At 36.5% G+C, this 14,437-nt stretch overlaps 2 protein-coding genes and 1 long non-coding RNA gene across 5 annotated transcripts; 2 read left to right on the forward strand and 1 right to left on the reverse strand.

The window, feature by feature from the left end:
* Positions 1-754: 754 nt before the first annotated feature.
* Positions 755-4,067, forward strand: EMB2735 (embryo defective 2735). Its single transcript, XM_007027802.3, has 3 exons — positions 755-1,135; positions 1,989-2,151; positions 3,509-4,067. Exons 1-3 carry the CDS (start codon positions 998-1,000, stop codon positions 3,700-3,702), a joined length of 495 nt encoding a protein of 164 aa, XP_007027864.3. The 5' UTR covers positions 755-997; the 3' UTR covers positions 3,703-4,067.
* Positions 4,068-4,800: 733 nt separating this feature from the next.
* Positions 4,801-7,218, forward strand: LOC148762398 (uncharacterized). Of its 2 annotated transcripts, XR_016026348.1 has the most exons (3): positions 4,801-5,018; positions 5,238-5,285; positions 5,386-7,218. It is a non-coding gene; the product is annotated as an uncharacterized LOC148762398 (long non-coding RNA). The 2 variants fall into 2 exon arrangements; XR_016026347.1 differs by lacking the exon at positions 4,801-5,018 and having other exon boundaries at positions 5,030-5,285.
* Positions 7,219-7,601: 383 nt separating this feature from the next.
* On the reverse strand, positions 7,602-11,156 carry LOC18598318 (B3 domain-containing protein At2g36080-like). Of its 2 annotated transcripts, none has more exons than XM_088806521.1 (3): positions 10,024-11,156; positions 9,220-9,400; positions 7,602-8,196 (listed from the first exon to the last, which is right to left on the reverse strand). In XM_088806521.1, the coding sequence occupies exons 1-3, from the start codon at positions 10,805-10,807 to the stop codon at positions 8,136-8,138; spliced, it is 1,026 nt and encodes a 341-aa protein (XP_088662647.1). In that variant the 5' UTR covers positions 10,808-11,156; the 3' UTR covers positions 7,602-8,135. The 2 variants fall into 2 exon arrangements, with proteins under 2 accessions (XP_088662647.1, XP_007027866.1); XM_007027804.3 differs by having other exon boundaries at positions 7,602-8,215; positions 9,234-9,400; positions 10,024-11,141.
* Positions 11,157-14,437: the final 3,281 nt, after the last annotated feature.

A 14,437-nucleotide genomic window follows, 5' to 3' on the forward strand; every position in this document is an offset into this window, starting at 1 on the left:
GTTTGTGGCGTATTCTACTTCTGTTTATGGTTTTCAAACTATATTATATTTTGGAATGTGTAAGTACTATGTTGCCGTTATTTTGTTTAAGGATTGTATGGGATGAACCCACTATCCTAGCTAGTGTATGGTTCTACGTACATTGTGAAATACTATAGTATCAACTATGCCAAACGGCAATGTTTATAAACTTCAAAGTTATGTTGCGAAATGAACATGTGATGGCTTGGTTTGTCAATTTTCGAGGCTTACTCGGGTCTTGCAACTCATACGTCAATCACGGTCCCTTGGTTTGGATTGTGACAATCACTTCTCGATTTCAACATAAAAATTAGGTGACGAGTCTAAATCTTGCCTTATGCGGCTTAAACTTCAAGTTTGGATATAGCATGGACTCGAAGGAGCTATGGGTGATAGTTGTAATTCGACTTGAAATTTGACTTCTAAAAACCTTGATTAGGATAATAAATTTTAAATCACATCTTTTCATGTATCATAGGAACCTTTTAACAGGAGAGTAGGGCTTTCGAGGCACTAAGGGCCAAACTTGGCCATCTTGTCTCACTAGGATTTCTCTTCTCAACCGTGACAACATATTTGAGACCTATAATGGGTAGAATATGATTGATATATTAAATATTAATTTTCAATGTAGTTTATTAGAATATGAATAATTGGATTTTAATTAGGTTAAGTTTTGGGTAGCTTGATTCCCAAAAAAAAGAAAAAAAAGTTTTGGGTACCCAAAATTATCTTCGTACCTTGGCGCTGCCATTCTTGGCCATCCATGTAAGCTATTCGCATCACAAAACCGAGCTGCGAAACCGCGACAAACAGAACCCACATAAATACCTAAAAGGAAAAAAGAAAATAAATCAAAACCCCCAGTAGTGGCGCCCACTTAGCTGTCGATTCTCTTTAGTTTTTGGACAGTGAAAGAATAAAGATGGGTTATTCATTTGCTTAATCAAGTTGGGTCTCTCTTATAACAGCAAAAATGAAGGTGAAAGTAGTGTGTGGGAAAGTCTACGAATACATCAGATACGATCTGAAGGAAATAGCTTTCCCTTCTTCATTGCCTGATCCTCCCCACATCAAAAAGCGCCGCAAATTGACTTGGCACGAGCGTTTTTTAGTAAGCTTTTCCATTTCTCTTCCTCATTTTTCTCCCGTTCCTGGTGTTTAGATTTGTGATTGGTTTCTGGGTTATAATGATAAATGCTTTTCGGTTATGGGTTCGTCCCTCCCCCCCCCCCCGCCCCCTCTTTTCCCGTTTTCATATAATTGTAGACGGTTTATATAGTGGAGAAACTATTTTGCTATTGGATTTTGGTTTAGATATTAAACAGCATGGTTCTATCATTTCTCCATTATAATAGTACAAATAGTGAATTTGGTTTGCCAGTTAGCCTCTTTTTCATTGTTGCTATTGCTTTTTGCTTTTTGTTTCTAACAGCCAAAAAAAACACAAAGGTAAAAAGGGTTTTCGGTTGTAGAAGTAAATACTAGTACAATATTGTTAAGTAATTAAACATTACGGATTTATATTTATGAATAATAAAATGCATGATTTTTACTTTTGTTACCAGATGCATATGTTCCAAAGTGCTCTAGATTTGAACTATTTGCTAATTTTTAATAGATAGGATGATTTTGCCTTTGTTTTTTTCTTTTTACTTTTTGCTTTTTCTTCCTTTCAACAAATTTTAAAGAAGCAAAAAGCACAAACTAAGAAGTAAAGAAACCTGATGATTGTATTAGTGGCCTCGATTTATTACAGGAAAGTGTTAAGGGTGGAAATTGGATCATGGAGAAATTGTGAATTGATTAAGTAACTTTTAAGTACCATTCTGTTTGCTTGATGTTGACTTTAATAACTTACTTAAATGTCAACTAATGCTCATGAACCTATTACTTGCACATGCTTTAGAGAATGATAGGCATTTTTTCGAGGAGATAAGTAATAAATATTTGTAGTTGTTCTTTAGGTCTTAAAGGAGGCATCTAGGCTTTATGCTGCAAGCTGGGTAAGGGATATTGGTCCTGATCTTAGACCAAATGATTATAAGAAGGATGAAGGGAATGAAGGTAAACCCAGTGGAGATAAGAGAAGGACTAAAGAGGCAGAACCTTCAACATTGGAAGATATTGGTACGAAACTTTACTTTTGTGGTTTCATATCACTAAATGTATCTGATGTTTTAGTTGTCTGTAACAAATCAAGAAGTATTTTGTAATGAATTGTGGAATATGTGACATACCCATTATATGCATTAAACCTTTCAGTACTCATTTAAATTTCTAGATGCAAGTTTTAGTTATGAATAGACCTCTGTCCTCTCTTCTAATGCATCTCTCACACTTGTGCTTATGACATCTTATGGAGGTTGAGGAACATTGTGCCAAAATGCTTGAGCTCTGAAGAAATGTCTGATATTGAATTTGCAAGTCCTTTTTTTTAATGATTGGTGCTACTGAGGGACAATAGTTAGAACAAGTAGAAGAAGTACTAAAAGGTCGGTTTAAACCATAATTGTAATATTTAGTTGTTTTAAAAACTTCCCTATGGTTTTTTCTTTTTCCAAGTCAAACTCTCTCTCTCTCTCTCTCTCTCTCTCTCTCTAGAGCCTGTATTCACCAAAATTTCATTGTCTTCCAGCTATCTTAGTCTTTATGCACATTCCCTTTCACTCCTAATGTAAGTAGATACTTGTTCTCCACAAAATCTTGATCTGGAATTCTTGCTTGCCCTTAGTTGATTGCAGGCAACCAGACTAAGGTCCTTGTTTCAATTTCCCTATGTAGTAGAACTCATCTAGAGGTAGCATGAAATTGATTTATAATTTTTTCCTTAATGCTTTGCAAGCTATTCAGAGTGCCCGAGTCAATCTACCTTCTAAGGGGATCATTTCTTGACCACATTTTGTTTGATTATATTGTTGGCACTTGTGCTCAAGTCCTTCTATTTTATTGCTTTCATCATGTATTTTTTATAAATAAATCCCGCTTTCATTAACTGACAAAGACAAAGCAAGAGTAACAAAAATATTAAACAAATTTCCTTCACCAGGTCAAGCCTTAGTTGTTATAGAAGAAAGATATAATTAATATTTATCTCCTACATGGTTTTAGCTATCTAGGTTTGATTGTCTAGAGCCATCACACAATCATACCCATTACGTCATGGAACCTAGATACTTATTTTTGTAAATAAAATTCTCATTGTGAAGAACGATAGCATGATGTAACAGCTGCCAAGATTTTCTTTCCTGAACATCTTAAAATATATTTCTTGTATTGATTATTTTGTGAAAAAAAAAAAAACTTTAACTGTTGATAATTTTCTACTTAATCTTTCATCATTGACATCGTGGGTACAGCTTCAACTAACATATTTTGAGGCCAACTTCTCTACTATATCCCTTACTTTTTTATTTTCCTGGTATTGTAGTTTATCATGTTAAATTTTTACACTGTTTTGATGTTGTTTGTGGAAATGATTTAATAGCGGTTGCTGCAAGAGGAGGGATGGAGACTTTGAGGCCTGCTTTACAGAAGTTGTACATGACAAGAGCTTCTTCATATAGAGATGCTCTCAAGAGTTTTATAGATGGATATCAAGAAGGTATCCAGCAGGTCATGGCGAAAAAGGAAGTTTCTGAAGCCCAACAGGAAGGCAATACCCAGAAAACTTCAACTTAACTACTGATGGGTGCATAAAAGGCAATGCATAGGAGTACTTCTCCAGCACACCTATTGTTGATAAAATTTTAGAGCTTCGGTGGAGCTGGGTTGGCATGAAATCACAAGTATGATCCACACCCTGGGGAATTTTGCTGTATTATGAAAGTAAATTAAAAAAACCATGACTATAATGGAAATGTTCTGTACATAACTTTGCCTCATTACACTAGTTCTGCATTGCCGGTGCTGAAGCTTTTTCTTTCTTCCGAATGAGTCTAGCAAAGTGGAATGCAGGATTTTTTTATGTTTCATGCATGTCTGTTTTCGGTTTAGTTTAGCATTTAACATTCTTGTGAGAAATGTAAAGGAACCATTATGCCTCATCTCTTTGTTAAGTGCAAATCAAAACCAGCTGCTTGAAGGAGTCACTTTGCATGCAATACTTGATTTAGGTTTTTGTATTCAAGAAGCAATTTTGAATGAGCTGCTTAAACACTGAAGGAACCAGATACATGTCTTGACTGTGAAACAAATAGTGTTGATCTAGTCTTGTTACAAGTCATATTAACTAAGAAAATGCATCATGTAAGCATGTACGCTGAAAAAAAGCTTCAATTTTACTATTATGAACTACTTTGTCTGTTTGTTTTTGTTGGAATGAGAGTGGGACATTTTTTCTTCATATGGATTGATAGCAGGGGTGCTTGAGTTTTTGCTTCTCTGACGTGGGGATCTTTTCTGGCCTCTCCAAAGGATTCTTAGGAATCTACTGGGATGAAATGTTCAGTGTACAATCTGTTTAAGATTTAAGTAGATACTGCTGGACTCTGCTTTTAGCTTTTCTGGAAAGGCTTGTATGTGGAAAACAGTTTTTGTGTCAAATTTGCAATAGTAAATGTCTGAAGTACATTGCATAGAGTAGAGAGGGAAAGAGAGTTTTGAAAACGACTTGCACAATATAAATGGCTGAGTGGAAATGGTGGCTCCAGAATTAGAGGTTGATACAGAATTGAAATTCCAGTTAAGCTTGCACTAATAATAAGATGGAACATTACTGTGAGATACCAGTTGTTCTGAATACTTTGTGCAAGAAATCTGTTACTCTGTCAAGTGATGCCGATGGTGGGGCTATTGCACACCGGTCATTGCCTGGTGAATTGTTTTGCCTTGAAACCTTCCAATTTGCTTTTAAGTCTTCAGGGAAAGCTTTTATGAGATTCATCTAGAAAGTATCTATTTCCTCAGCAATTTGGGGATGGCGCTTTATTTGGCTTCAAGATTTATTTTACTTGCAGATTGTGGATGTTCTGATGCTAGACAAATCTATTTTAAAGGTATGGGTTTTGATGGTTCTAATTTTTTTAAGATATGTAATTTCCAACGTACTTTTGTTTTTTCTTCTAAATTCTTAAAATTTCAAGCATACAATCATCACAAAATCTAGTGACCTCTTGATATCTTGAGGTTGTCAATGTTGCTTTCAACACTATTGATTTGGTTTTATTCCTCAGGGGATTTAAGTAAGGGAAAATTAGCTCTTTTTTATGTGGCAGATATTTAGAGAATTGAAGATGAGGTTGACCTAGCTCCAAAAGCAAAAGGTCTGATAAGAGGAAAAGCTAAGTGGGACAAAGAAATATTCTCATGTTCTTACTATATTTGTACTGTACTTAGTCATGCATGATTGAATTATTCTTGCAGGACAAACCCATTATACAGGAGGAGTCCCTTCAATCCCTTGATTGGCCACCACCCTGAGGCCAATGATAACAATATCTGGTGATCCTCCCACTTGCAGAGCCACTAAAACTTTGGAGGCCATTTCCAGTGGAGGTCAATGGGTAACTCTCTTGTCTGAATCCTTATGGGCCCTAATGATCAATTGACACTTTATCTGATTAGTCACATAAGCAATGTAAAGATATCTGTGTATCTTGTCACCAAATCCATTTGCCTGCGTTAGTATCTCTTAGTTAACCTGGAAGGTCTTTCAAGCATGTGCGTGCAAGCTAGAATCCTGTAGCCATTATTCCATACTGAGTGATGTGTGGTCCAAGCTTCATTTAAGTACTTAGGTCTTGAAAAGCTTTGTCTAATTACTGCACTGCATGCCTAATCAAAAGCATTCATTCAAGGGTCACACTATCGATTTTTGTCAATGGAATGCCCCATTTCAAACTCAGTTGACGATTAGTGAGTTTACTAACACTGTTGGGCTTAATGGTTTTAATCATATCTTAAAACTATACTAATCCATCAGCATGCTTTGAGCTGTTTGCATGATTGAATTATTAAAAACATTCATTAAATGTTTCTGATTCAATGGTTAAGTATGAGTGGCCTAAAGCTTAGGTTGTAGGCCTTACAAGGTTACTGATTAGCTAAGATACCATAGGTAAGAACCTTATCTCTTATCCAGCTGGCGGATTCAGCCAAAACACAGGTGGCATCTTAATCTTAAAATGACCAGTGACTATAAATTGCGGTGTTGCCAATTTGAGGCTCTGTTGCAGTTTATGGTGGCACAAGGTGTTGTTTTAGAAAACTGGTAAGATATCGGAAGATGAATATATTTGATGAATTCACAAAATGTATAAATCAATTGTAGACCAGGACTTCTTAATCTGAAACTATGGAGGTCAAAGCCAATAAAGTGTGATACAGATGTCTGACATGGTTTTTGATTTCATGTTACTTGCTACAGTTATGAGACTCTAGCTAATTGTGGTTTTGTTTTCTCTTGAGAAATCGCGCCCCAACTGGCATTTAATAAATATTTCCTTTATTTTAATTATTATCTATGGTACGTGAAAGATTGCTTAGTTTTAGCAGAAATAATTTGCCATAATAGGCATGCTGAGACTGTTAATTCCATAGTTTTTTCTTTTTAGAAAGCTTATTGCTTACGGCCAGATCATTTATAACTCATTTATTATGCATTGCTTAGGTGTTCTTTTTCATAAAAATTTTATGTTTTTCTTTAGAAGTTGAGCTTGGAAGGATGGCAAGGTTGTTCCTTGACCTGGGAGATAACATTCAGATACTCATGTGTTTCTCATTTCTATCTAACCTTTCCATTTATTATATGTTCCCTATTGCTGGCCATGCTTCCCATTTCTGTTTGTCAGCTTGGTTCCTTCTGTCATCAGACACCTGAGTGATTAAAACATATCAGAGGGATGTTTGTGCAAGTTAAGATATTCAGCTCTATTTTGGAGCTAGGCTTAACCCTTAAAGGTTCTTAATCTTTAAGATGCTGATGCTGAGCTGAGCTTGATTCTGAGCAATCTCTATGCTCAAATAGAACAACACAGTTTTATCCTTTTGATTTTTAACAAGAATGATCAAGTGAAAGGGTGGAGGCAAAGGTAGAAAGCTGATGGTAATAGGAAAAAAGATAGGATAAGTACTATCTTGTTATAGATCCTATAAAATATATTCTGGTAGTTGTAATGCCATTATGTATATAATCAAATAACTTCTTTGTGAGAAAGCCACTCGAAGTAATAACACTGGATTGCTTTGCCGAGTTAACATTGGACCAGATCATTACTCCTCAGGGCTATATGGCTTAATACCAATTGAAGCAACGTTTTGAGTCATTTTACCCATCATCCATTCAGATGTGAAACTCAAACTAGGGGAAGAAAAGAAGGGGTCTGATCAGAATGGAACCCTATGCTTACAATAGCTATTTTACTACTTTGATTATTCTTTATGACATATTCTCTCTAATTTCACTTCAACGTTTCCCGCAAGTTGCCATCTTTGCATTATCAATTCAAGGGACCATTATTTTTTCTTTTAGAATTAATTTTTAGGTTTTCTTTGGACTTCATGATCTTCTCTGCCTTCTGGGATGCAAGAAAAATTACAGAGAATGGAGTCCTTGAGAAAAGAGAAAAAGAACACGAAAATGCTATCTAATTCTAAAGCTTCATATCTGCAACTTGCAGTAGTAGAGCATCAAAAAACAGCTTTGGCTTACATCTATATGGGACTTAGATACTAGGAGAGAGAGAGAGAGAGGAGTGGGCTTGCTGGTTCTACATGGCTGTCATCCATCAATCCAAGAACCCCCACCCACCACCACCACCACACCCTTCCATTATTATGATTATTAGTCTATGAAAAATCTTCAGACAGAATCTCAACAGTCCCGCAAGTAGATTCCAAAACGACCCAGTTTTCCCCATTTGGCATTTGCTTACATCACCACCCTAGCCCCACTCCTCTTTGCCTGGGCCCCCAATCCCTCCCCATCCCTCCTGTCCAATTTGCTGCCCCTCTCGCTTTCCCTGCCTTGAAAAGTTGCCTAATTCCAGGGGAATTTTTTTTTTTAACTTCTTCGTCTTCCAAGAAAAATAAAAGTAAAAAGAAAAGAAAATACTGTTACTCCTCTTTCTAATACTAAAACTTTCTTTTGACCTTCCAAGTGGGGTTCAGTTAAGTCAAATCCTGGATGTCACATCTTCAGATCTTATCCTCGATGATTTCTCATATGGTTGATATCTCGGGAGAAAGTGATGTCCTGTTACGACCACAAACCAAATTAAAAATATATATATATATATATATATATCATACTAGCAAAAATATATACATTGTAATCACCTATGCTTTAATGGACCAGCTTTTTTGCAGCGAAGATGTGTAGAATTAGAATATGTGCCTAACTATTATGACCACAACCCACCCTGTTGACCATCAATTATTTGGAAGGTATCTTAATAATTACGATCTAAAGAAATTTGTATTGGCTTCCCTTAGCCAGCAAGTAGATGAGCTTGACTTGGAATTTAACGAACACCTGCCTTATGTGGACTCTGTTCACTTCCCAATTCCATCATTGCTTCTTGGAATTCTAAATTTTTCAAAGTTTCTATATTAGACGAATCTATGGGTGATCAAAAAGCAAATAGCAGTGTCATACAATTTCTTGCTTTCCATACTAAACCATTTCAAACCATACCGACCACTATTGGGCTAGCTAGGTCGGTTTGGCCCTTGGATTTATCCTAGCTACCAATCAATAGTTTATCATGATATTTCCACTAATAATAATAATAAACACGACTAATAACCAGTTTGAAAAAGAAAAAAAGGTCAAGGAGGATTGTGGTTCTAACTAGACTTGAAGTCATGAACTACCTACTCAGGGCCCATGTCGTTCTCTTGTTTAAAGATAATCCTGAAATCCCACTGTATTCGACAGCTTGGATGGGGTACGTTTCGTCAATTAATTAATGCCCTGTTTTAAAAAATTGTTTTAAGAAGAAATGGTTGGGACTCAAGGAAACCACGTCGCAGCTTAATCATACTCTAGGAACCAGACTACGGCAATTAGGCCACGTGCCAGGTGGTCAATCTCCCTGCACTTGCTAATTATCAATCGTTTGTTAATCTGTCTCATTAGAAGCAGCAGCAAAATCAAGTAGAAAGCAAACAGGCACAACCTCAATATTTTAATACTTCATCGTAAATAATTAATTAAGATTACGGTGACGATGACGATGATGATGAAAATTTTAATACATGGGGCTGCTTACCATGTAGTTTGAATTATAGGACTGGTGGGTTGGACCCTGGCTTGACACCGACGAGCTATCAGGCGTGGATGGCTCGGACTCATCGAGCTGGCACTCTAGGTTCACCCCAAATAGCCGCAGCAGCCTCTTTGGGTTCCCAGCCGGTGCTTGATTTTGAGCAATGCTTCCTGCAAGAGTATCACAAAACACATGCTCCCATGTGAAAATCCATCCTCTTATCTTTTAATTCTTTCTCTTTTTTGGGTGGATAAATGATAATCCACCATCTTATCTCATCTCTGCCTTTAATTAAACAAAAAAATGCTATCAGAACAACGCATTCCTCATCCACTTATTAATTTGACATTTTCTCTGTGCTTTATTCCAATTTCAGTGAAAAGAAAAAGGGTGATGAGAATGGGAAAGGTATTCATTGCTTGCAATGATTGTAAGAAAAGGTTTCTTAATGTCTACCAATTAAAATGATAAGGTAGAAGTAGCAAAAATCATTTGGAAAATCGTAAATTACTATATGTATGTAGTAATAGTACGCATAGTAATTTGTGGCGCGTGACATAAAACACCAAGTTCCAAAATGAAAAGCCCTACACAACAACACAAGCACATTGCTCCCATGTAATTGGAAAGTGTCTCTCACGCACTTCTATGTGAGATAAATTCCCAATTTTACATTATTCACGAATATTTTTAAAAATAATATGTAAGTATATCTTTTATAAAAACCCCTTTTTAAAAAATAATAAAAAAAAAGATAAATAGATAGAGTTTACAATGTGACAAAAAAATATACCTGCATGAAGACAGTCAGGTTGGTATGGCACATTAGCCCCATGGCCTTGAATGTGCCCAAGATAAGGATGCCCTTGATGCAATCCCCTACCCCACCCTTCATTGCCACCGCCAACACCGCTATTCCCCATGGCGGCGTTGCCACCATCCGCTGCCGCCGCAACTGCCACTGCTGCACCGCGCCTCCTCCACCCTATAAACAACCTATCACCATCCGTACGGTGTCGTTCGAATAAAATAATGTCACCAGCATCAAGTTGCTTCTCCTTGACGTATCTGCTCCACCCTTTTGTCAACACGTAGCTTTGGCTGCTGTTCCAATACGAGTAACGGAAACGCCAACACTTGCCCGACTCATCTTCGAAACTCAGTAGCAACCCTTTATCACCCGAGTCACCGCCGAGTGGGAAGTATTTCTCTGCATGTTGTTTGGGGATAACAAGCCTGTTCAGCTTGCCAACGTCACTCGGGGTCAAGGGTTTTTCAAACATGGGTTCTCTTTCGTGGTCTAATGGGTTTTCATGAGGGTTTTGGTTAGGGTTTTCGGTGTTGTCAATGGAGGTTTGGTCGTCGAGTTCTTCGTCTTCGTCTTGGTTAAGGTTGAAGTTGCGGGAAGGGTGGTTTGAGGGGAAGAACATGGAGGGATGGAGAGGGTGGTCTTGGGGATTGTTGTAGGAGTTTATCCAAGATTGATGAGGGTAGAAATGTGAGGTCCAGGGGGAGTTTTCAAGGGGAATTGAAGGCTGGTGAAGCTTTGAAGAAGGGGAGTTTTGGGTTGGTTCCATGAAGGATCTTTTTTTCGTTTTTGCTTTTGTATTTTTTTTTCTTTGTTGATGTTGTTGTCGTTTGATTGTTGCTACTCAAAGTGGGTTTATGGACATTCGAGAGACAGAGAGAGAGATGGCTGCTTTAGTACAGCAGAGAAACTGTAGAGAAAAAGAGAGGGGGGAATGGAGTGGGCTGAAAGAGGCGTGATGATTATGGGTTTGATGTGGAAACTGTGGAAACTATTTGATGTAGCTAAAAGGATATGACAATGAGAGAGAGAGAGCGAGAGAGAGAGAGAGAGAGAAGGAGGTAAGGGGGAATTGCAAGTACGAGAGTACTTTAAGGTTTTGCGTGATGAAAAAAAAAATCAATCATTATATCTACGCAGTGTAATTTGATGCATATGTTTGTTTTTATTTTTTTTAATTTTTCTTATTTCAGTAGCTCTACTCTTGCTCTGCTTGCTTAATGGTACTATTATGTGCTTCGCAGTTTCAGGTCTTGGAATTGAATGATAAGTTATGTTTGTCTATTGAAAAAGGAAAAAGCCAAAGAGTTGTCAGATTTCACTTCCTTCATCTTACTTTTCTCTTCCACTTTTATCCATCATTCAATGAATTGGATTTGGATATAAGTGAGCAAGGAAGTAATCTCCCTGCAGAATATGATACACACGTTTAAGCTGAATTTAGAGGGAAAAAGAATAAAAAATGTTTATGTATATATGAAGAAAGAAATATCTGGCATAGGATAATGTTAAATCATAATCATAGACATTGTTGGGATTAGAGCAGTTACACTTGAATTCCTTTCACGTACTTTGCCTACAAAAACACTAGTAGTTCTGAAATTCATATTTCCAATCCTGTGAGATATATAAATAGTATATATTCTGATAAGAATTGCTGTATTGGGCAGAACATGTATCCGGATGAATCCTGTGAGAAAGAAAAGAGATTCCAACAGGGTGATTGGTGAATAAAATTTGTGCAAGTAAAAAACACCCCATGTTACTGCATTGGCAAGCAAATCAAAGGGTGGGGCCGAACCTGACGCAACATGGGTAAATCAGGTTGGCATTCAACGGCAGTTCAAATAGGAGGTGGAGCAGATCTTTGGTAATATCAGGGCACATGGGATCTTTCCCTTTGCCTGTAAAAGGGATTTTGTATCATTTCCAACAGTGAAAAATCTCATACTACATTGTAAGCTGACAGAGAAGAACATGCTTGTTAGGTTTATATTCAGTGAAAAAGAGAATAGTAAAAATCAGTGAAAGAAACAAGTTTGTTTTGTTAGAAAGTAGTGAAAGGATTAGGGGGACCTGACCCTGAGCCCAGGAGTGGTCCGTCCTCCCTTTGTTGTGGTACATTAGGCGAATAATTTGTTTCTTCTTTTTTTTCTTTTTTTTTTTTTTTTTGGGTCTCCCATGAATGAGAAGAATAGTATTTGTGTCACGTGCATGACAGAATTATTGATGTTTGGCCATTCCTAGTTTTAAAAAGGAGCAAGGAAAGGAACCGAACCGATTGGGGGGGACTCTGAAAAAAATCCAGGGGTCCCTTCACTTTCCAATGAACAGAGAGATAGATGAGATAAGATTTGTCCAATTGGAAGGACCCTTCTCCCCCTTTTCTCTCACTCGTGTTTCAATCCTCTCCGCTCATTCCACTCTCTCTCCTTTCCTCCCATCATTAAAATCCCTCTCTCATCTGGGTGTCTCTCACTCTGTTCTCTTTTTTATTATTATTAATTTCCATTATGAAACTCTTTTTCTCATTTCATTCATTTATTTAGGCAGTTGCCTACGTCTTCTTTCTGAGTTTGAGACAAAAACCCACCTCAATTTCCAGGTAGATTCAGACACCCTTTTCATCCCTAGAAAAGGGCGGGACTGGTTGTTAACTTAAGTACGTGTTGGGAACACACACATATGTATATATATTACAGGCTGTTGTGTTGTTCAATGCTGTGATATATACATACATATATATATATATATATATATATTGTCTACTACATCCAACATGTTTATGTCATCTTATTCACTGTCTACTTACTGCAATCCTCAAATAGGTTCACAATGTCAGACATGAACATTTTTGTCTTAATCTTAGATTGATTGTACACTGTCAATTTTTAATTAAGTCGTCTAAATTCAGTTGAAGCCATGCTTAATTAACTTAAAAACAACGTTACCAAAGCCTCAAAATTTCTACATATAAGTTACCCAAAAGTGTCGTTTAGCCAAGAAGAGGATTCCTTGAATTTAAAGAAATTAAAACCAGGTTGATGATGGAATCTGCCGAGTAATTGGTTAACTTCACATGCTATGCAACAATACTGAAGGACTAGTAGCCTCTTATTGTAATAAAAACAAAAATAAATATGTCCATATCTGGGAGTTTCCTCAATTCCCAGGCAAAACCACCTGGTTTTGTAAGACCAATCCGTGAGATTTCCTCACAAAAGTACATCACTCTCTTTCTGCAATAAACACTAATTCTCTATAATTGGTATCTTGTCAAAATTTAGGAAGGCCAACATTTTTTGTTAGGTTGTGAGAAATGTTATGATTGGTTTTCCCTGAAATATATTGTATATATATTGCTTCAAAAATATCAAAATTAAATTAAGTTATAGCAGTGGATGTTCCAATTATATTAGTTCAATGGAGCAATGTACCAAATTAAGGGCCAAGAGCAACGCACCATAATCTAGAGATTGATACGCATCTCATTGGCAATGATATATGAATATTATCAACAAGAAAACCGGTAAATTAATAGCTAAGGTGTGATAACTGTTCATGCTTTCTTTGATTATAGATTGCACTTAGAATTAATTAAATCAAATTTTAATTTATTTCTGATTGGAGTTTTCAACTTTCAAACATAGAATTAATCTATAGTTAATTAATTTAATCATGAAATTAACAACATTCCAGTTTTATTCTTCTCTTGTAATTTAATAAGATTTCGACAGGGTTGAGGTAGGAGATTCAATTAATCACCTAATATAAGGAAGGAAATTGCATGAATAAGAGGAGAGAAGAAAGGATACATCATGCTTTGAGTGACACAATTCTTTTTCTAAGAAAAGACAGATGTTGCAGCTGTTAGAACAGTATGATAAATTACACCTAAACATGGTTTACACACGTGCATTTGGCATGAAGAACTTGCCACTACTGCAACAAATTAATTGCAATTGCATTCCTGTAACTTTCCTATAAAAACATATGTCATGTATTAATTTCTCGACATAAAATAAATTACTTAATTAGTAATTAACTAAAAAGAGAGAGGTGTCAAATACTTTATTGATTTTTGATAACGATTGTTGAATACCAAATTTTCGTAGAGGGTGTTTAAATCAAAGGTAGTCAATTTGCTGGGAGAACAGTATGATTGGGATTCTCTGGTAGGTTTCTTTTCCCAATAGAAGCATGCTAAACACATTTTGAAGCAGAAATCGACACCCCCCCAACATATAGCAAATTGCTTAATCGAAAAGGAAAAAATAGAAAACATCAGAATGGAATCGTTTTGGCCTTACCTTTTCCTCATATCTGACAAAACAAAGCGGAGGGGGGGACCATATATAGTCTTCAGACTGAAAGTTACATGTATTGACATGGACATTAA

The sequence above is a fragment of the Theobroma cacao genome, chromosome 5 (assembly GCF_053813885.1).
Source record: "Theobroma cacao isolate CCN51 chromosome 5, ASM5381388v1, whole genome shotgun sequence".
NCBI lineage: Eukaryota > Viridiplantae > Streptophyta > Magnoliopsida > Malvales > Malvaceae > Theobroma > Theobroma cacao.

What these genes read in the sequence shown, in the direction of transcription:
- EMB2735 (XM_007027802.3), top strand. Translation starts at nt 998, where the DNA reads ATGAAGGTGAAAGTAGTGTGTGGGAAAGTCTACGAATACATCAGATAC. An exon ending in CTTGGCACGAGCGTTTTTTA is followed by an intron (nt 1,136 to 1,988) that starts GTAAGCTTTTCC and finishes GTTGTTCTTTAG; the next exon opens with GTCTTAAAGGAGGCATCTAG. An exon ending in TTCAACATTGGAAGATATTG is followed by an intron (nt 2,152 to 3,508) that starts GTACGAAACTTT and finishes ATGATTTAATAG; the next exon opens with CGGTTGCTGCAAGAGGAGGG.
- LOC18598318 (XM_088806521.1), bottom strand. Translation starts at nt 10,807, where the DNA reads ATGGAACCAACCCAAAACTCCCCTTCTTCAAAGCTTCACCAGCCTTCA. An exon ending in ACCTGACTGTCTTCATGCAG is followed by an intron (nt 9,401 to 10,023) that starts GTATATTTTTTT and finishes ATACTCTTGCAG; the next exon opens with GAAGCATTGCTCAAAATCAA. An exon ending in TACATGGTAAGCAGCCCCAT is followed by an intron (nt 8,197 to 9,219) that starts GTATTAAAATTT and finishes CTTTCTCCCGAG; the next exon opens with ATATCAACCATATGAGAAAT.